Source organism: Larus michahellis, chromosome 2 (assembly GCF_964199755.1).
Source record: "Larus michahellis chromosome 2, bLarMic1.1, whole genome shotgun sequence".
NCBI classification, from domain to species: domain Eukaryota; kingdom Metazoa; phylum Chordata; class Aves; order Charadriiformes; family Laridae; genus Larus; species Larus michahellis.
In genome coordinates, this window is record NC_133897.1 from 16465023 (window position 1) to 16486274 (window position 21252).

General features: G+C 43.5%; 1 protein-coding gene across 4 annotated transcripts in view; it reads left to right on the forward strand.

Annotated features, from left to right (window-relative positions):
• Positions 1-272: 272 nt before the first annotated feature.
• Positions 273-21252, forward strand: part of NRP1 (neuropilin 1) — a 115050-nt gene continuing 94070 nt past the window's right edge. For all 4 annotated transcript variants that reach the window (XM_074574248.1, XM_074574249.1, XM_074574250.1 and 1 more), the window contains exons 1-3: positions 273-455; positions 625-1112; positions 4403-4577. In XM_074574248.1, coding sequence (XP_074430349.1) covers positions 1046-1112; positions 4403-4577 — 242 coding nt within the window. In that variant the 5' untranslated portion in view covers positions 273-455; positions 625-1045. The remainder of the gene's footprint in view (positions 456-624; positions 1113-4402; positions 4578-21252) is intronic.

Sequence of the window (21252 nt, forward strand, 5' to 3'; positions counted from 1 at the left end):
GCAGGGCAGGGCCGGGCAGGGCGGCGGGGGACCGCGGAGGGGCCCGCGGGGGCGGCGGGGCGCAGGTGGGTGCCTCCGCCTCGATCGGCTCTACCTGCCGTGGCGGGGGGGACACCGCCCCTCGTCCCCCCTCTCCCCCTCCGCGTCCCCCCGAGCGAGCCCCCGCCCCGGCTGGGTGTCAGGGCTGGGGCTTTGCCGTGTTTGTTTGTTGGTTCTTCCGCGCTGCCGATGTCTTGGGGGGCTGAGGAGGAGGAGGAGGAGAAGGAGGAGGAGGGCGGGGAGGGGGAGGGGACTGGGGCTTGGGAGACGGCGGCTCCTCGGCCTCTCTTATTGCCGCTGAGTTGCGCTCCTCTTCCTCAGGCTGCGAGCAGGAGCCGCCCGAGCGCTTCCCCCTTCCCCGGCCGGCCGGGAGTCCCTGCGGCGGCAGCGCGCCCGCACGCCTCCCGCCGGGGCAGGTGAGTGCGGGGCGCCGGGCACCGCCGCCCCGGGGCTACCGGCCCCGCGGGAGCCGCGGCCGCGGGAGAGCGGGGCAGGCGGTGCGGGGGGGGACGCAGTTTGCCAAACTCCAGCGCCCGGCTGGTCCCCGCTCACCGCCGCTTTCCCTTCCTTCTCTCCTCTCCGCAGAGCACCCCCGCCCCGTCTCCCGGAGCCCGCCCCGGCAGAGCGCTCCCGAGGTGCCAGCAGCCACCAGGATTTTTGTCTGTCTTGTTTGTGTGTTTGGTTTTTTTTTGTTGTTGTTGTTTATTTTTTTCCCCCCTCGTTTTCATTTGGCTTTCTAGTCTCGCTGGGAATGGCAGGGGCAGCGGCGCCTGGAGAAGGAACAAGTGTGGGGAAAGGGAGAGGGAGCCGGAGCTAAATGACAGGATGCGGGCGACTTGAGGCACGGAAAGAAGCCAGCCTATCTCTGCCCCCGGGACTGCCCTTGCGCACCGTGCTTTCTGCTCCTGACTCCGACTGGAGGATTTAAGACCTAGGAAGAGTTGTGCGAGGAGGGCGTTTTTTATTATTTTTTTTTTTCCTCGTTTCCCTGCTGTCGGAAGGGAAAATGGATTGGGGACTTCTCCTGCACTGTGCAGCCCTCACCTTCACCCTCGCCAGGGCTCTGCGAAGCGGTGAGTGTCACAGGGGACGGCGGGTCTCATCCTAGGCAGGCAGCTGCGGGGCTGGGCTCTGGGGCGGGGGGGGACACGACGGTGGGGCCGGCACCAACCTGAGCCCGGCTGGGGGGAACTTTCTGCCGGAGGAGGGAGGCGGCGCGGTCCTCGCCCGCCCAGGCATGGCCTTCCGACTTTATTTTCCGCTCTTTCGGGTTGTTGTAGAAAGCAGGCTACTCGTTCTCACTAGATCAGGACAGCCAATTATCTTAATAATGTTTCCTCCCATAGGCAATTAAATAAGTCTCGCCTTCGATATCTGAAAGATGATGAACACTTTAAAGAGAAGGCTTTATCTCTCCCCCCTTTCTTTTTCCAAAGCATAAGATTTCAGATTATCGTGCCTTTTACTATCTGTGTGTGTACCTACAGATAGTCTTCAAACAGAGAGCTCTCTAGACTACCCCTTTCCCAAGTCTGCAGTTTACGTGCAACTTGCACAGTGCCAAGAGAGAGCTTCTCTGTGAAGGCTCAAGACTCCCTTCCAAGAGAGAAATCCCATAACAAATGACTGATGTAGCTAGTGTACTATCAGGCAGCCCTTGAAAACACAACTAATTAAAAGCAGCGTGCTCCTCCTTCCCTGAACAATGCCAGGGCACTGTGAATATTTCACTGCATGATGCATTTTTAAAGACGGTCTAATTGTGGGACTGCTTGACGTTTAGCTCTTGCACATGAAACAGCTTGTGTGAGTTTTCCTTTCCCGACAATCCTGAGCAATTATTATTAACTAATTATCAAATATTTACTTTTGCCTGACTGGGTTTTCAATCAAAGTAATTAAAAGAAGAGAGCACCCTCCGCTTACGCTAGTATATTGTTTTAATAAGGGACTGCAAGTGGAGTGTCATGGAAGAGAGAGTATTAAAATCGCGTGGTTTATGATGGAAGTTAATCTCTTTCCCAATATGTTTTGAGGAGGCTGCTTAATTTAATCAGGATGAGCTGCCTTCTCCACTGCCGTGGCGCAGGAGTGAAGGCGCTAGAGGCGTGTGCCAAGCCTGGCTTGGGGATGCTACGAGAGGTGCACTTTGCTCACCCCCTAGCCCAGGTGAGGGGTGCGGGCAGCCCCCCCCCCGGCTCCCACATAAACCAGGACTGCCCCTAGCCCTGCACCCGCAGAGGACTGGCGGCAGGGGGGTTGGGGGGCAGATGGTGCTCTTCCTGATCATTTCTCCCCATTAAAAGAAGGGGAGTAGGGCAGGTTGCTGGGCAGAAGGCTCCACCATGAGTGGTTAATGTGGTGGCCCTGCTGGAGTCACCAAGGCCATTAACCTCCTCTGTAACCTACCAGACCTACTAATGGCACCTTCACCTACAGGCAGTAGTAGTGTCCACTAAATTAATTCATTAACCCTATTTAGAACTAATGGTCCAAAGTCATTAGAAACTGCTCTTCTTAATCAAGTGTGAGAGAGATTGCACAGAGCCAGGGAGTCTAGCAGACCGCATTATCTTATTACACTGTCACTTTCCCAGAAGTCGCAGATTAAGGAGCACTGGTGGTAGTGAGTCCACCGCAGCGTCCTCTGAAGTGACTCTGTCAAGTGACTAGAAGCAGCACTGCTTTATTTCAGGCATTTAACAGATGCCAGACTCTGCCATGTTGTTTGCAGGGCTGGAGTGGGCTTAATGAGACAGGATCACTTTCCGAGTGTGCTTACACAGGGAGGAAAAGGCAAGATTCCCTGAGAGCCCCAGACAGCGGATTAGCAAGATCACCAGTGACAGCTTTTGAGTTTTGAGCTGCAACGCCTTTTGTTCTGACCAGAGGAAAATAGCCTGTTTTTGCAAAGGCAAAGCAGAAGTAAATAATAAGATCACCTTTTTGAGCAACAAGCTTAGCAGTGTCTCTGTTTTGACCATACGGCTGAGTACGTATCATCCCCTTCCCTCCTAATTTATGGCAAATAATTTCTATAAAGAGTGTAGCTTTATGCATTTTTGATGTGTGCTTCCTCATTCATTTCCATTTGACCTGTTTTTCCTACAATAAGGTCCCGTACATTTATACATTCATGCTGAGAGCAAGGAATGCCATTTTGCTTTTGCAGGGAATGTATTAGATACAGTGCTGCAGCCTGTATATGCTATTATTGGGATGTAGTGATATATAGTCTTGCTTTTTAGTGTGGACATTCTTCCTGCCTGTAGCTTGCTGTCATATTTTATTGCTCTAAATTAAACAATCAATGTTTGGAGAAAGTTTTCCTCTCTGAATATCTACAGAAAGAAATCCATAGTAGTAAAAAAGTGGTAACACAAACCTGCACTGGACAGTGAAGTGAGTGACTGTGTAGGCTGGATTTCCTGGCCCTTTTTATTTTTCCTATAAACCTTAAAATGCAACCCTGACAATGCTCGCTAAAGGAGCAAGATGTAGCATACCACATTTCACAGTCACACTTTGTGATTGTGGAAACTTTTGCAACTATTTTGCTATTAGACATAAATCTTTGTTGTTGTTCGGGGGGAGGAAGGGACAGAGGGAAGAGGAAAGGATGTTGTTCTGCTCCATTACTTTGATGCAGTCTCCAAGCATGAACAAACTTCCTTGAAGGAATAAATAGTGGATGATTTCTGCTTCACTAAAACCACTTTGTTCTCTGCTAGCCTGGGTTTGAAGAGCACAGATAGTTTCGTCCCGCCTAGATTTATGGACTGATAAAACAAAGGGAGGGTCTGCTGCGAATGAGCTTGGATCCACCAAGACAATCCCAGTGGTCAGTGACACAGACCAGGCTTATCCCATAGCTGGACAGGGGGTCAAATGGCATCCTTTTAGCTCTCCTCCCAGCTTTCCTTAACACTTCATACTTAAGGAAGATTATACTTTTAGGAGATAATTGAGTCTTGGACACCCTTCTGAGCCAACATTAACACTCTTGTGAGGATGCAAGGTTTTAACACTGTAAGGGGCACAGTTTGCTCAGGGCGGGGGGCTTTTTAAAAGGATATTGTTTAGAAATGGGGTATCTTCTGATACCTGCTGCCTGTGCAGCTGCTGGACTTAAGGATGGACAGGGAGAGGCAGGCCTCTTTCCTTCAGTAAGAGAGATGCCTTTGCATTAAAGGCATAAGGATGCAGCAAAAGTTTGCTTGAAGAAGGCTGCAACCCCCTCCTCCCCCCAGCGTTCCCACGGTGGTCAGCTGTTTCGTCGCTGCGGGCTGAACCCGGGTGCTTGCCGAGGAGGGGGAACCGAAAAAAAAAAAACAAACGCCAATCTGTTTGCTTCCCCTTGCAGATAAGTGTGGCGACACGATCAAAATTGTAAACCCCGGGTACCTCACCTCTCCCGGCTACCCCCAGTCCTATCACCCCAGCCAAAAATGCGAGTGGCTGATCCAGGCGCCGGAGCCCTACCAGCGCATCATGATCAACTTCAACCCCCACTTCGACCTGGAGGACCGCGACTGCAAGTAAGTGCGGGCGCCGCGCTGCGGAGCGCCAGGGCGCCACCTGCCGGCCCGCCGCCACGCCGCCGCCACGCTCTCCGCGGGGCTCCGCGGCGCTCCGCGCTCCTCCGCTTTGCCGGGGCGACACGCAGGAGGCGCTCAGCGGAGCATCCTTCGGGGCGGGGAGGGGCGGGGGGGAAGGAGGTTTAGAGGTTTAGAAAGATCTTTGCAACTTTTTGAGCTTTATAAAGTGTATTCGAGTTCTGCCTGCCTGACCGGGGAGGCAAGTGGATGGTGGTGATGATGCTTGTTATGGGGGTGCGATTAGGGTGAGGCACCGTGGCGCATTTCTTGGCCTGCTTGCTTCTTTTTTAGTAAGTTCCCAGAGTTTTAAAATTAGTTCCCTTTCATTTTGTATCCCCACAGCTACAAACAGTCTTTGGCAGAAACAGGCAATTTATAAATTGCCAAATCCTCTTAACACAGAGTTAGTCTGGCATTTATTTAAGGGGCAGTGGACTGCAGGACCGAGTCATATTTCCCCCTTTCTCCCTTTGCTGCTGATTTATAGCCAGTAGCTCTTCTTTCCCCTCCTCCTGCGCTACTGTAATGCCCCGAGAGGAGGAAGGGGATAGCTGAGGCTCCCTTTGCTCCCTTGTCCTGGCATTCCCTTTGACCATCTATTTCCAAGAGTGAGAAGGGGAGTCAGACCCTCCCCGGAAGCTGTTCTCTCCACTTTGCCCCCAAATCTGTAAACCACATAGCTTGCACAAGGCAACACATGGTCAGATCATTCCCCTCTTCAACGTGCCCTCTAAATTCAGCCTACTTGTTTCATGAAGACAATATTTTAGTGATTCATTATTTAAAATTTCCCTGAGTATCATGGATTTTTCATCCCCTTCTGACAACTGCAAGAGAGAGTTATTGTTCATTAATGCTACCAGTCAAGATTTTCTCTGCATGTCAGAAAGAGATTAAACTCAATAGCCATTGGTGTTTGGCATTTAATGGGACTATTTGAGATTGTACAGGATTTGGTCCTGTGAAATGATGCTCAGCATCATCAGAAGTGGTTGTAACAGACCATGAGGTTAGAGTGTTGGACTTAGAGAAAGAAAGCGACTGTACTAAAGCACTTAATTTTTACCATGTGCATCTTTGCTCTTATTACTTACTAGATTGATTACTTAGATCACAATTATTTATTTGCCTTGAAGTTTCCCTAATGAAGTTCTTTAATGATGCGGTGTGGTGCTTAGTTGCTTTTTTGTTGTTATTTATAACCTCTTATACATCAGCATTTCAGTACCATAGTTGAGTGATAGTGCAGGAAAACCCTATGCTCATAAAACTGAACTGACTCTTCGTTAAAATGAGTTTTTACTGTGGTGCTGGAGCTGCAGCTCATATTCACACCATATGTTCACACGCTGACTTCCCATTCTTTAATTTTTAATTTGTTGTACTCAGGCAATGGTTCACTTCCCTGTGTCTTCTTGATACAAGTTTTGCTTTCGTTCTGTGGGACAGTGCTGATGCTTTAAAATGTTTGTCTGTCTCTCTTTGTCTCTCAGATAGAGATTAGGAAATTAAATGAAGCATATTTCAGTGTCAAATCCTTTTTGTTCCTTGCTAGAATACATGTTTTTCCAACGCTGTAAAACCAACATGGTCTTTGACAGCAGTAAAGTGGTGTACAGCATACAATTATTTGAAGAACAAGTAATCTTTGTGGCATAGTGTTGTGCTGAACAGTGCTAGACTGAGCTGAACTGGGTCCAGGGAAGGGATTGACTCCCTCCCTCTGTCGCTCCCTTCTCAATATTCATTGTCCACTCTCCCCCCTGCATTATTTCTTCCTCTGAAAGGGGGCCCAGTGCAGTAATGAGATGGTAGTGGGTGGAAGGCAGTCTCTAAACAGGGTTGTTTGCACTGTCTTTGCAGTGTGCGATGGTGACGACTTTACCGCTATTTGGTCTATGCTGAAATGCTTGTCTTCTAGGCTATGCTAAAGTACTCAGCTGCTGCTTCACTTATATTTAAAATTGTTCTTTTTAACTTGAGAGGGACTGTATTTGTGCCAAAAAACTTAGGACTACAATGATAGAAAATGATTTCAGCAACAGGAATTTGTCAGCAGTCTCTGTGGTTTGAAATTTCAGTGTCTACTTACAAAATTCACATTCCTTGTACCAAATATTGGGTACAACAGGAGATTAATGCAATAAAAGATATCACAAGATTTTTTGGTTTTGCAGCTGAGTACATTTTGATTTCCTAATATACTTAGTTTATTAGCAGCTCAGTCTGCAATCTAGAAATGTGCAATTTAGGTTACACTCCAGTTTATTGAAAGGTTTAGCACTGGAAATTAATAAGCACTTAAATATGAAATGCAGATAGAAAATGAGAGATAGGGGAATTCATGTCTGGGAACAAAAAATGCCCCATACAATTAGAGTAGACTAGAGGAGAAGATTAGCTTGCTGGCCTAGCTCCCAAAATCCTCTTTATAATGCTGTTCATTGCATCTTAGACCTTAGTTAGTGCTGAAAACAACTTTAATAACAAGGACCCCCTGAGCCCAGGGAGGGAAACAATATGACTTTGGAAAGGTTACCTTCTCGTTCTGTAGTGCCAACAAGAAAATCAAGAGACCTTATCTAACTTTTTTTAATATTACTCTATATAAGGGCTAGATGTATTGAAATGTAAAACTGGTGAAAGGTTAATTCTCTGAGGAGAATCAAAAGCAGCAAATCTAAGTATTGGCTGTACGGAAGCTGTTCCCAGTTAGTCTCTTTGTATGTTAGGGTTTGGAATTAATTTTAAAAATATGCCCTTGATTTACCTACTTATTATGCGATGCTTTAATGAATAAGTATTTCTCAAATGACTCCTAATAAAATTCATATATATATGGTTTTCTGACAATCATAACCGTTTGAGTTGTTTTAAATTTCAAGCAAACATGGTGAAAATTCCTGTTTCTCTGGAGGCATTCCAAAGGACTCAACTTTCGCAGTTTTGAAGAATAAAGATACGCAAATAATTAAAAATACGCTCACACAAGTTAGGTTCATCTAATAAAAAAATCTAGCCAAAACTACTGAACCAGCATAATGGAAATACTGGGTCTCGACGGGAAGTATACAATCATGTCAACCACAGATTGTTATCAAGGATATACATAATGAAAAAATACACAGTCTCTTTTTAACTTTTAACTTTAATGAGTGTTATGCCTCCTCCTCAGGAGCCCAAGAAACAGAAATTATGCTTGTACTTTAAGAGAAAAGTAGTTTCTGTTTGCCCTTTTGCCTTTTCTCAAGCAAGCCCCGATAATAGCCATGCATTTTTGGAGTCAGGAACGCGCTTAAGATGAATAGAAGAGACAAAACATATGGCTGCATATTAGTTAAAATGCTCCAGTGTTTGTTGCATGTGGTAAATGCTTTTCAGCACTTTGTGCAAGCTGTACAAGTCTCGTGTTGCTGAAGTATCCTACTGTGTAAATGTAGCCATCTTGAATCTAGTAAAACTTTATACCTAGATAATAAACAAGAATGTCACTGATACAGTACTTTGAATTTATGGAACTTTTCCGGTTTCCCAGCAATGCACACTATCAGCATGATAATTTATAATGGTTTGTGACAAATGTTGCTGAGCAAAGAGGTGTGTGGTTACATTCAGATCAGATGTCATTATCTAGGGAGCAATAAAAATTTCACAGACACTAGGTTAAAAACATTAAGAAAATGAATGTGAAGCTTCAGAAGAAAAGGGCTTAAGAAAGGTGGAGGGTTGGGTAGAGAAAGCCCAATAGTGGTTTGCTTACTGACAAATTATTGACTTTGTTGCCAGACTTGACTGTATTGTTTTACAAGGTTTTCATAGATACACCACACAGCACAATTGTTTTATCGGCCATCATTTATAGACCTAGAGAATAAATATCATCCTTGACAATTATAGAGTGTATACACAACACTGTCAAATCGCTTAGAATGGAAAAATTGCCCATTTTGGAAACATTTGAGTTGTAGAAGGAGAAATGTCATAGATAATTATTCTTTATATTGCATTTACCAGGGATTAGTTACACTGATGAGATTAGAGCTGTATAGAAATTGCAGTCAGTTATAGAATACAGAGCAAAAAATACCTGTGTTTGTTTATACAGAAGAAAACAGCTCCTCCAGATCCTTGAGTAAGGAAAAAAGCATAGCTATCCAGACCTACAGAGTGAAACTGTAGCCCCACAGAACTCCTATAGACCTTAATGATGTTAGAAATTCATCCATCCTTTTTATTTCTAAATAATGTCAATGGATTTATGCTATAAATCTGTAGGTATAACAAACTGAGTCTGGTAAAATAAACAGGAGCAAGGCAAGCCACGGCTCAGCCTTTCTTTAGTTTCTGCAAAGTTTAAGCTTTCATTCATTTGCTTTTGTCTAAATCCTGGTTCCTATTCTTGCACCCAGCGAGGTCTGCTTTGTGCTGACTTTGTGCCTTGTGGCACCCCCCGCCTTGTGGCACCCTTGTGCCTTGTGGCACCCCCCGCCCTCTTGTGCCGGGGCGGTTTGAGCCCTCTGGGTTGAGCTGATGGGAGTAAGAGTGTGCACGTCCTACGTCCTACCCGTCTAAAGGAGAACCACCTGGAAAGGAGATGGCTGGGCTGCCCGTCAAGCCTTGCCTGTCAGAAGGGTCCTGTCAATGGCTGCACATGACAGCTGCTTTCTGACTGCCCAGAGGTGTGGCCGGAGCCTGTCTCTGGCCTCGCCATCCCTGAACTGCTCCCACAGACTGCACCAGGGACATCTCGGCTGTAATGGAGGGTCTGGGCCCAATGCATGCCTGTTGGAAGTGATGGGAATATTGCCCTCCGCTTCCATAGAGCTGTCTCTTGTTGTTCTTTAAGGCTGTGAGGAGGGGTGCAGCGCAGGCCCTGTAGGACTAGTTTGTGACCGTATCAGTCGTTTTGATGGCAAATGACAGTCAGAGCTTCCTAATTCCCTCTCCCTCTGCGGCTGTTGAGCGCGGCAGGCAGTGAGGTGCCAGCAGCTGACATGGCAGGGTAGGCAGCCCAGCTAGCAAAGGAACAGATTCATTCAGGCCTGTGACAGGCAGGGACCATATTTGCCCATGATTGAGCGGAGAAGTCTGAAGGAGCCAAGGCCTCTGTGCTTTCAAACAGAAATACGGTTTTAGTGGCCTGGCCCCGCTCCTCTGGGTGTCAGCATTGGGCTTTCAGCTACCTCAGGAGGAGGTACGCGGGAGAGGTGGAAAGGCCCCCCCACACCTGCTGAGGGCAGCTGCAGGAAGGGCTACGCTCCTGTGTTTGCCCCAGTTTCAATTAACGAGATCGCCCAGCCCACACACCTTGAGCCACCCCACTGCGCGCTTCCCTGCAGGAGGCAGCCTCTCTGCCCGAGCCAGGCTCCACACAGCCACGAGCGGGACGTGGGGCCCAGCACCCACCCGCTGCGAAGGCCGTACCCGGGCCAAAGGGGCGGCTTCTCCACCTCCTTGTCTCCCTCAAAAATCTGTCCCTCAAGAGCTGTTTGCGGTTACAGAGAGATCATTTGGGATGAAGGGGACCGTTTTTCATTCTGTCCCCCAAACAAGAAACAAGTCTCTTTGGCATAGTTTAGGATGAGTCATTGCAGTAGATTTGAGGGACATACGACGTGTCATGTTTCTGGGTGCACTTCGAGGGCATTTCTCTATTTAATGTAAAGCACATGAAAGACTTTCTGAGGGAGCATGCTGCTGGACCCCAGAGAGCCCTGCTGGTGACCACCGCTGTTTGATACCCTCTGGAAGGCTACAGTTAACCGCGCCAAGGAAAGGAGTCAGACCAGAGCCCGTGCAGCATCAGGGAAGCAAAAAACACTTGTTGGAGTAGACATGGAGCACATTGCAACACAGACATGCTCAAAAATCATGCTTTTTCTTAACTTAAAGGTTCTGGATCATGAAAGTATGTACAAGTATGTGCTATTTGCTACAGGATTTAGCACATATTTGCACACAAGTATCAGATGCAAGTATCTAAAGATAATGCTGTTATTTTATTGTGCTTAGGAGACTAAATAAGAGTTGAAGGAAGCTGGAAATTATATTGTTTTTCTGATTACACAGTGTAATAAAATGACTCTCTTGTTGTTTATCCAAGCAGTTAACTCTTGTGAAAGTCTCTATTGCCAAACTGTTTAACAATTCTTTGTTTGAGAGTAGAGGTTTGAATTTTCTCGGGAAAAGGTATTAGGGAAACCATGACCAAGCAGCCTGGTCACAGCTACAGGATCTGTGCTTGCCTGCGTTTTGGGGCTGAGAGGTTGGATGCAGAATCTGGTTTGCGCTCTATGCATATGGGTGCATTCCCTGGCACGGTAGAGTCTTGACTTGGGTCTCTGTACAGTAGCACATTAAAATTATAATAACAATCATATGCAGGTGTTTCTATTAATCCAGAAAGTTAAGTGAATTGTAGGGAGAATTCTGTCTTGATGTGCTACAACCAGATGCCCTTCAGACAGGAGAAAATTTGAGGGTCAAATATGGATTCCCATGAGCCTAATTCTTCATCCTTTCTGTGGACAGAGATAGACAAATTCAGAACAGAGGGCTGAGTCCTTTCTAAATTGAAATCCAGAGTCGTTGGCATTAGCCCCATGAAACACTCAATGTGTTTTCAGTCAACCCCACCCTGCTCTCCTCTCCACCCCCCTATCCAGTGCTAATGTAATTAAAACAAAAACCTGTGTGTCGCAGAAAATTAATTTCTTAATTATAGCTTATTGCAAGCTATAACATTGGATCATAATTCAATAATTATGATATAGAGATTTTTATACAGCTGATGTAAAACCAAATTCAATTATTTTCTTTTGTAGTATTTCCAAAGAATGAAATTATGTCTGAAAACAGGAGTTGCGTGCACTCACATGTTTATGTCTAGACACATATATCACACAGGACTACTTGGATATAGGCATATGTGTTACATGCACCTCTTTAAGACTTTGCATTATATACACACGTTTATACATACAGTATAGATTTCCTAGTTTATGTAAAAGTTCCTAAAGTAAATCTACTAATTAAAGCGCTAATACCCATCTTAAGGCTGATAATTAGGTATAAAGAGAAAAAGAGACAGGATTAGTGTTCAGATCATGTTCCAAATGCCTCTTAATTGGGTGTTTGTAATCAATCCTGATTGCAAGAGGCAATGGTTTGGCAGAATAAAGAATGAAAAAGGCTTAGCCCTACTATTTTCCTGTTAGTTGACTTGGCCGTAGTATTTAGGTCAGGATCCAGTGTCAAACAAGGTAATTTTGTCAGCCTTAGCGATCCTCATAAAACATTTAAAAATCTTTTCTAATGCTATTTTTTCAAGCTAAATAATCTCTCAAGCTAGAGAGTTATTTTTATCCGGAATCTTAAAAACTGTTTTCAAGTGAACCACAGGAAAGACTTTGTTCTCCTGGCCTCCATCCACCACTGACTTCTGAAATCAGGTCTGGGTTCACTGTGGGTCTTTCATTGCATTGACCTTGGCACTTTTCTCACTAAGCCACAGTTTTCCATCACAAAACCACACAGCTTGGTATAATGATTATTTCTTTATCCCAAGTAACCAAACAATTTTTTAAACAGGGTGACAGATTTCCCTCTTGCACTGTGGGAAACAAGCACCTGGCCATTTCCAAATAGAGTTTTAATGAACTTCCTGAAGGAGATTTGAAAGAAGTTTAATAAGTCACCTGCCAACTTTTTGGGAGTGTAGGTCATTTGTTTTTCTGTAGGAATTCATGAAAATGTGAGAATAACCTCCTTCTCAAGTCCTAAACTTCCATGGAGGAAATTGATTTTCATGGGCAATATCTAAGTTTTTTAAAAACGTAACCTCAAAAAATCAAATTTCTGATTGTTTCTCACACATAAAGTACTGTGAAACTCTGTGATCCACAAAGCTGGTTGTGAGCTGTGTGATCTTTATAATAATTCATTTAAACAGGAAAGGATTGTGCATATTTAGGCTCATCTTGCATGTTAATAGCATTACAAGTATTTTACGTAATGCTATAAAATGAAGAATTTAGATGGCTCAAAAGGACCATTGAGAAAATATCTCCATATGTGGAAGAGACACCCATTTGACGTGGTGATTTCTTCCAGAAGAAACTATGCACATCCCAGAAGCACAATAACCAGCTGTTGTATAGGAGAAACTGGGCGGTTGTCTGCTGCCTTCCATGCTGGTGTGGAGCTACAGTGGCCACATGCCCCGTGTCTCCCCTAAATACAGATGGGCCAAGCCTCAAACTGAATGAGAGCCTGGATTAATCCCTTCCTTATGCTCCCAGCAGCTTGGGCTCCATTGCACATTTGCACTGTGGGCTGCTCTGTGTCCCTGTGTGAATACACAGCCCATCAGAGCTGTGGGGTGGGAGGGGGTTTGGAGCACCCCGCTGCAGGGGGGGGACACACTCTGCCCTCACAGCTCAGCCCTGTGCTGGGGACATGCCCTGTTGCTTTTTGTGTTGGAAAAGAAGATACAGATAGTTCTTTTTCTTTTTTTTCACAACACTCCTTCTTAAATTGGAAGTTGGTAACTTTGAGAAAAATAGAGATCTGTTCACACCCGTGTGATTATTCTGCCTCAAGCTCTGAGAAATGCTCCCTCACAGCCAAAGTTTTGCTCATCTTATTCACATAAACAGTCCCGCTGAAGTCAATTAAAACAACAGACTCACTTGTGCAGGGCTAATAGCTAGGACATGCATTTATGGCACTATACAAATTAATAGTTACTTTTTATAACAGTGGATTTCAGATGCTTGCAGAGTAATTTACAATGCAGTAGAAAATTCAGCTTCCTTCTTTTTTGTCCTCTCAATTCACAAATCACCATAAATAAGTTATCATTTCTTCTCCAGAATCTTAGCTCATAATAGTGAAGGTTTGGGACAAGCTGCAAGTGCATGAGTAAAAATCAAAGTTGGCCTTGTTGTAGGATCTTGTGCCAATCTGTCATTAAGCCAGACAACTTCTACCGACTTTCCTCTGATGTATTCATCTGTAACAAGGGACGCCGATCAGCAATTTAGAAAAGCTTTAGCTTGATCACCATGCAGAAACATAGGCTACGCTGCCTATTTCCATAGCGATCACTCCACTTTGCCAGATGCAAAATGAGAGGCTTACATCCCTCGTGCTAAAAAGCCTTCTTAGAGGAAATCCTAGGCTGTCGCTCCATTTGAGTAGCTTCAGTTAAGTCTGGAAAAATATGCAAAGGTAGCTCTTAAATAAAAGCTCTTTTTTTCTGTTTCATAGCCATCTCCATAATCTGTTTTGGAGATTGAGGCATAAGATGTATTAACATGGCAGGCATATGTTCTGATCGCTGAGTGTTTTTTGACATTCCCACAAAACCCTTGAGACTTTGTGTCACAATTCTATAAACTTTATCTATTTGTACATTCATATCTGGGCTTAATCCCAAAACTTCTTTACATACATTTACAGCAAACAGTTTAGGTTCATCTCCTTGTGTTTCAGATGGCAAGCAGTTAGAGCAGGTACACATTTTAACTACTCTATATAGTCTAACATTCTAATGCATTTCAAAAATTTTCTGTTGTGTTTCAATAGCGCATACACTATATAATGCAGGTATATAAAATGGATACGGGGTGACATTGAGCTGCGAAGCAAGTGAAGACAGCTCCACTGATGCCAATAGTGTTGCACCTGCTAATAGCTCGAACACAAAATACCATAAGCATATCCTATTATGTTCCTTACTGGTTTCCATTTTCATTTATCCTCCACAGCTATACTAGATGATGGCCTTCAAACAGTATAATAGTCTTCTTTATCTCATTTCTTTGACATCATTTTTAAGTTCCTTATTACTCTTGAACAGTGTAGCTAATAGTGCCCAAATTGCTTCTCATTCTTCTCATCATAGCATGTCATTATTCAAAAAACAGTGCTCTTCAGCCTTTCCCACACAAATAGCTCTCCCCCAAACTAAACTTAAAACTTAACTTCCAAGAGCCAGGCTCACATTTCCCAGGCGATTAGGGTCCTTCGACTGGCTGTTACATTTTTACTTTGCACATTTTTACACTTTTTAATTAACCATACCTATGTACCCCTCGAGACTTGAATCTTTGTCTTCTAAAGCCTAGTCTTCATACACTGATTTTTGTATTGATTTAATGATTTCAATTAAGGTTTTGTTCGTGTATAGTTAAAACAATTCAGTACACACTGGGGGATACATGTATTCTAGTATAAAGATGTCTTATGTCAGTACTTTTTCAGAAATAAACCGTGCTAGTGTTGGTAGTTTGTAGCAGGGACTGTACTGCTTTATAATGCTTTCTAAACTGGTTTAACTAAAGTGGCTGGAAAAGCAATGTATAGACCTACTTCTTTGTTACTAGTCACAAATGCTAAAGAGGTTTTTGGATACTGTATTAGCTAAAGTTGTTAGCAAAAAAAAAAAATAGATTTCCTTACTGATTGCAAGTTGCAAATTGCAATATATATATATATATATATATATATATATGCTGATATCGGTGGACTTACTGACATGTCCATTTTCTCCCAGCTTTTAGTCTTTGAACAAAAGCTTAGGCAAAGTGTCTAAGCTAAGCAATTCCTCTGCCTGCTGTAACTTATGCTTTCCAGGAAGGTTTTTTTTGACCTTGCCTCACTAGGCAGCTAGATAAATTACTGTGATGTGACCTTCAAGCACCTCGCTTACTCCATGGAAATTGTCCATATGCACACTCTCACCCCGTGATATTCCATATGACGTGAAAGGTAGTTTATCCCTTTTCTTAGTTATTCCGCCCTCCACCCTTGACATTACAAAGTAAAAACATGCTCATAGGTGTAACCACAGCTCAGCTGATGCTCTGAAATCAAACTCTGAGTGCTCTGAAAATAAACATCTGATCACCGGGTAACTTTTGCATGTCCCCATATGCTCAGCATAGAAAGGAAAATATATCCTTCCTTGCCACATCCCAGCTTCAGCTCTTTCTCATCTGAAAAATATGAGATAATTTTGATTTAAATATGTAAAGAAAGGAAGCTGTTTTCCATGGGCCATATTCTTAATTCATCCAAAGATCGTTCTACTGAAGTTAGTGGAGCACCAGTGATTTATATCGGCTGAGTGAGGACCTGACTCTACATTTCTACAGTTCCCTAGAAATTCTCAGAAGAAAGGCCAGTATTGTAGCTGAAATGGCATTAACTCAGAGTGAAGTCAGTTAAAGTTTTGCCATTCAGCAAGATCAGACTTAAATACTCCTGCAGAACGTGTAGGAGCTTCTTAAAAGTAGGTGGCATAAAGACCAGAGTCCTTCTATCATGTGTACAAACCTTTCTTTCCACTAACGGCTTTAAAGAAGCACACGGGATTGGGTGCTGGGGCACTGTGGCTGTTTACAGTGCTAACGCTCTCCTACTGCTTGGTCTTGGGCCAGTTAATCATCATCTTTGTCCCTCAGTTTTCTCAGAGATGATAATATTTCTCTTGTTTGCAAATATCTGAGGACGCGCTTATTAGTGTTTGTGAAGTCCTTAGAGACTGCTGGGTGGAAATGTAGTGCAGTATAATAGTTATTTGCCATTGTTTTGTATTTGTTCATCTTCTAGCTGTTAATTTTTTTTTAACAATATACTGCTGTGTAAAAATGCATGTGGCAATCTTTTGACTTTCAGAGAGAAGTGTTATCCAAACAAAAATAAAGAATAGGACTCATGCTCACAAGAGACACATTATCCGTGATGAGAAGAATCTATAACAGACACAGCACTAACTCAAAACTGAGCACCAAACAGCATCCAAATGCAAGCAATTTCAAATGTGTGCATACTGCCAGTACAAAACCAGGCCATTCTGCAAACGCAGCGTCCCCCAAGGAGTAGTGAACCTAGCAGCAGCAACGCTAATGGCTGTCTTCTCATGTGCAGCGAGGGAAAGCAGCACTTTAGAGCCGCCTTGGGCAGCTGTTAAGTTATTCATTCTTAACTTACTTCTATAAAGCTGTTATTGGGTGGAAGCAGATGATACAAAGATTTTGGGCCTGCTCCGTCTGCTATGGGGGGAGTATTCCCCATCCTTGCACATAGGGTCAAATTCTGGCTTACTTCAAGTCAATGGCAAAATTTCTCCCTAATCTTGCTGAAAAAAATTATTTTAGGCTCCAGAAAACCCTTTTTTGAAGAGCATTTTTCTGCTGCCAGTGTATCTTGTAGAATTTTCCTCAGTTTGGACATTACTTTCTTTCCAGTGCACACAATGCTTGTAGGGGAGCAAAGAGGCCCATGAGTTTTCAAATGTATTTTTACTGCTAGATCAATGATGAAATAAAAAAAAAATACCCAATTTTCTGTTGTTAGAGTATACCTAATGCGTGAAGTACGGTGCTAGGTCATCTACCTTGTTTCTTAACCTCCTTTCAGAACATTTCAGGCTGTTTTGTGGCTTGTTCCAGCTGATGTCTCATCCTTCCCTATCTACATTCTAAAAGTGATATGAAAGCTCACACTCTCCTGAGCAAAATACAGTGGTTTTCTTTCTCAATATTGTCCACTCCAAATTTTAGACATTGTAAATCAGGCCTCAAAAAATTGTGAAACTTTATAAAAATCCTTGTATCTCAAAAATTACTGTTGATTTCTTTTTCATTTTCCATCTCGTATATTTTTGAGGATTTCCTCTGTGATAGTAACAGCCAGAAAATTCCAGCACCTTAAATGAGAAGTTCGGCAATACCGTGATATCAGCAGCTGATGCTTTAAAACCTGCAACCAAATTTCATGATACTCCTGATAAAAATCATGAGAGCTGGCAATGTTGGATTCTTGCTAAAGTCCCGACTTCCTGATGCTGTTTTTGTTCTCAGTCACAGCCCTGAAACCCCTCCCACTAAAGTGATAGACTTATACAAGAAAAGTAGAATCAAAAGAAAATGGAAGTATTAATTTATATTGATTTCACTGTTATGTTTCTTCACCCCTCACTGCATGATCAGAACTTTCAGAAAGCAAAATTAATCACAGCCAAAAAAACCTCTCTGAGTTTACCACCCTTTTCTCTGAGTATACATAAAATAGCATTAGGAGTCCTATTGTTATGGAGGTTAAATGCTTGGTTTCAAAGCCAACTTACACCAATGAGAAGAAAATTGATTGAAAACCATTAAAGGACATGACTTTTGGCTCAGGAAGACCCTGATCTGCAAGTTGCTGGCATATCTGGGACAAAGATCACACCAGCCGCTGCAGGATCCTTACACTGTCCCACTGCTATCCCCTGGCAGACGTGCTGGTGATAAACGAGGTGGACGGACACAGAAAAAACTTTCTTATGCGCTATTCTTTTACGTCTTGTGCAGGCTTCTGTTTTCAGGGGATCATTCTCTTTCAAATATTACACAAAAATACTGTGCAAAACGGCTAACATTGTTGACAGTAAGGGTCCCATCCTCCACCTAACTATACCATTTTTATGTCTGCATGTTCCTAGTGAAGTCAGTGAAGTTGTGACAGACTGCTTTGTATTTCCTTTATGGTTTGGATCCTTCCCTGCTGAAGTTACAATAACTGCAGTAGGTGTAACCTGATGTGCACAAGCTGAGAAGTGGCCATATAGCTCTAAACTCAGGGGCTGTTCTGAGGACAAAACTAATTTTCAAAACATTTTTATAAACTCAAGGAAATCTTAATGTCTTTATTCTGTTATTACTTTAAAATAATAATCCCAAACTGACCTGGGAGCTATTACTCAGTGAGCACTGGCCCCTTGGAAGGTTTCAACTTGACAAGTTTAGCCATTTTTTGAGCGCACAGAGGAAGTCATTAAGGCACATCAGGCTGCTGATTGCTATTAAATTCTGCAGAGAGTTCTGTGTAAAAATCAATGCCATAACAGGGCTACAAGAATCTAAGAGGCAGGAAAAGCATTTCTTTACCCTCTGGTAACTCAAAAATGGATTAATAGATTTTGTGAAACCTCAAAAAAAAAATTACCTATGAGCTAGGGGCCAAATGTAAACCTCTGTGACGAAATAATACAGCCCAGAAAGCTCCGAGCACGTGAAAATGGGATTATAATGGAACCGTCACTGCTGTAACCTCAACTGTATGTTTCTGTGCTGGAGAAATCTCACACATCTGCACATATACGCATGTACGTGCTTATTTATTGTATCCCAAGGAACACCGGTTTTGCTGTATCGCCACTAAGGAACCTGGAGGGAAAATGCATTTTTAGTAAAGTGTGACCTTATATAGCTTTTGCCAGAAAAGTACTACAAGAATTTTCCAGATGAGTTCAGTCCCGGCATCAGCGAAAGTTTTCCTTAGATGGCTGGTGAGTTCTGCTCGTGTGGGAACTGCACTGAAAAATGTGACACAGCTTGCTACTGGTTGAAGAATTTTGTAGAAAAAATATTTTTCATGGGAAAAACTAGTTTAAATCACATTAGGAAGTTTTATTGTAAACATGTAGTATATAAACCAGGCAAAGCCCATTATCTGGCTCGGAGGCCAATTGCCATGGAATGGCTTAAATTCAAGCTGTCCAGTTCTCTTCCTTTCAAAAGCAGAGTGGCAGCATTCAATTCATTTTTTTGGCATGAATTTTGCTCAATTTTTGATGATAAAATGTTGAAACATCTTTTTAATTTTATTATTTTTCTTTGATTCTCATATGAAATAAAATTTTACTGAGCTGTACTAAATTTGCTTCATTCTCTCATAGGATCGTTTGGGTTGGAAGGGACCTCAGGAAATCATCTCATCCAACTCAAAGGAATTGCATTTTATATAATACAAACGCTAAAATGAAGCAATCCATGTAAAACCAAATGTTTCCATAAAACCAAAGAAGATCTAGCTAGGATGTTTCAGAACCTTTATTTCATGGCCTATCCCAGCCTTTCTGCTCAAGTAAATACTAGTTTCTCACCAGCTCTTCTTGTTCATTTTCAAATTCTAGATTTCATGTTTTTGTTGAAAAGAAGGTTCCCTTCTGTTTTTCCATTTTAAAATACATGGAAATATCATGCGGATTTGACCCACCCTAGGAGGAGGGCTGAGGGATAGGGCCACAAGCATGTCCCTACATGGTGGCTGCAGGGCCCCACTAGGTCATGATCTGATGTCTCAGCTAAGCCCAGAAAGGACCTTTTTAAAGAAAGAGCATGAGGGTGAGCCATCTCAGTATCAGGGCTCAGGGCAGGCAGGACTTAGGACCAAAATAGCCCACTTTGGTCCAGAAGGAAGTAATTTTTGCAAAAATTCACCAAGGCTGCAGGTGTCTGACAGCTTCCACCCTCTCCTGGGGAGCCACCACTGTGCATCCCCCCTAGTCCATGGTGAGAGCATGTTGTCGTGGCTGCCGCCAGCATGGCAAACACACCCAGAGGTTCTGGGCCCAAGACTGAAACCTGGAGAAAAGGATCAAAAATAAGCTTTCTGTTAAGGACCGTATCAAGCACATGCAATGAAAACCCTCGTAACGAGTGAGTTGTTAAAGCCTGTTTTAGTGCCTATGGTCTGGATTGGCTGCAGCAAGGGGGCAGATTGCAGACCGTTTCCCCAGCACGGTGCTGAGGATGGAGGCTCCTATACGCTCATTGTAGCAGGGGAAAATCCACTTTTCTTGCATGGATAATTTGGAAGTTATGAATCAGCCTGTTGTTTTTATTTCAGCGGAGTACAGACAACAGTTGTGTAATATGAGGCTGCTGCCTGCCTGTCAGGCAGCTGTAGTTTTTTACCCTGCAGCCTCTTTTAATGTGCATTCTTGGTGAATTCTGAAGAGAAGCAGTCACAACTGTGCGCTCAGACGTTAGAGCAGATCTCATACCCTAGTCATTGAGCCGGGGACTTCACTCGTGCATCACCCTGTGTTTGACGTGTCCATTAAGAATCCTGACCCAGTAACCAGAAAACTGAATTGGTGTCTAAGTTAAAAGGCACTGTAAAAATATGCTCTTGAATCATCTCGTTTTGAACAGAGATTAATATTTTCTTGCAGTGTGTCTACTTTTCCCAGGTGTTAAATAGACCATTTGCTGTCTGCTGGTTTTTAGGGTTTTTTAAAGTAGGTGTTAAAGGCTATTCCAGCCTAACTCAACAGGGTTTAAAGCGTGAGAGACAGTTATCTGCAGAAAAATGCCCATCTCTCTCAAATAATTAGCAATTATCTGTCAGAAAAGCTTCAGAACTGTCTACAGTAAGAAAAACACTTTTCATCTTCAGCTTTTTTTGTCTCCCTCTTTCCCCCTCCTCTTCACCTCCCTCCCACCTTTCCCCCAGCATTTTCTGAGCAGTCTTTGCCAAAGGAAACACTGATGAAAGTAACTTTCGGTGGCTGAGCAGTTCCCTCTGTCACCTCCTCCCTGTCCGCCCCCTAGATTGCAACAGACATCTGCCTTTGTACACACCATGTCAGAGTCCAGTGGAGACATTTCATCTTCATTGTTTCTCCAAAATAAATAAAAGCCGCACAGACGATGCGAACTGGCTTTAGGCATCCCATTGCTAATAATGGAGCTATGTTGGTAATTGCTAATAATGATGCAGTGTTTCAGCATGGGAACACTGTTCTAGCTGTAAAGTGGATCTGGCCTGAATAAAGTGA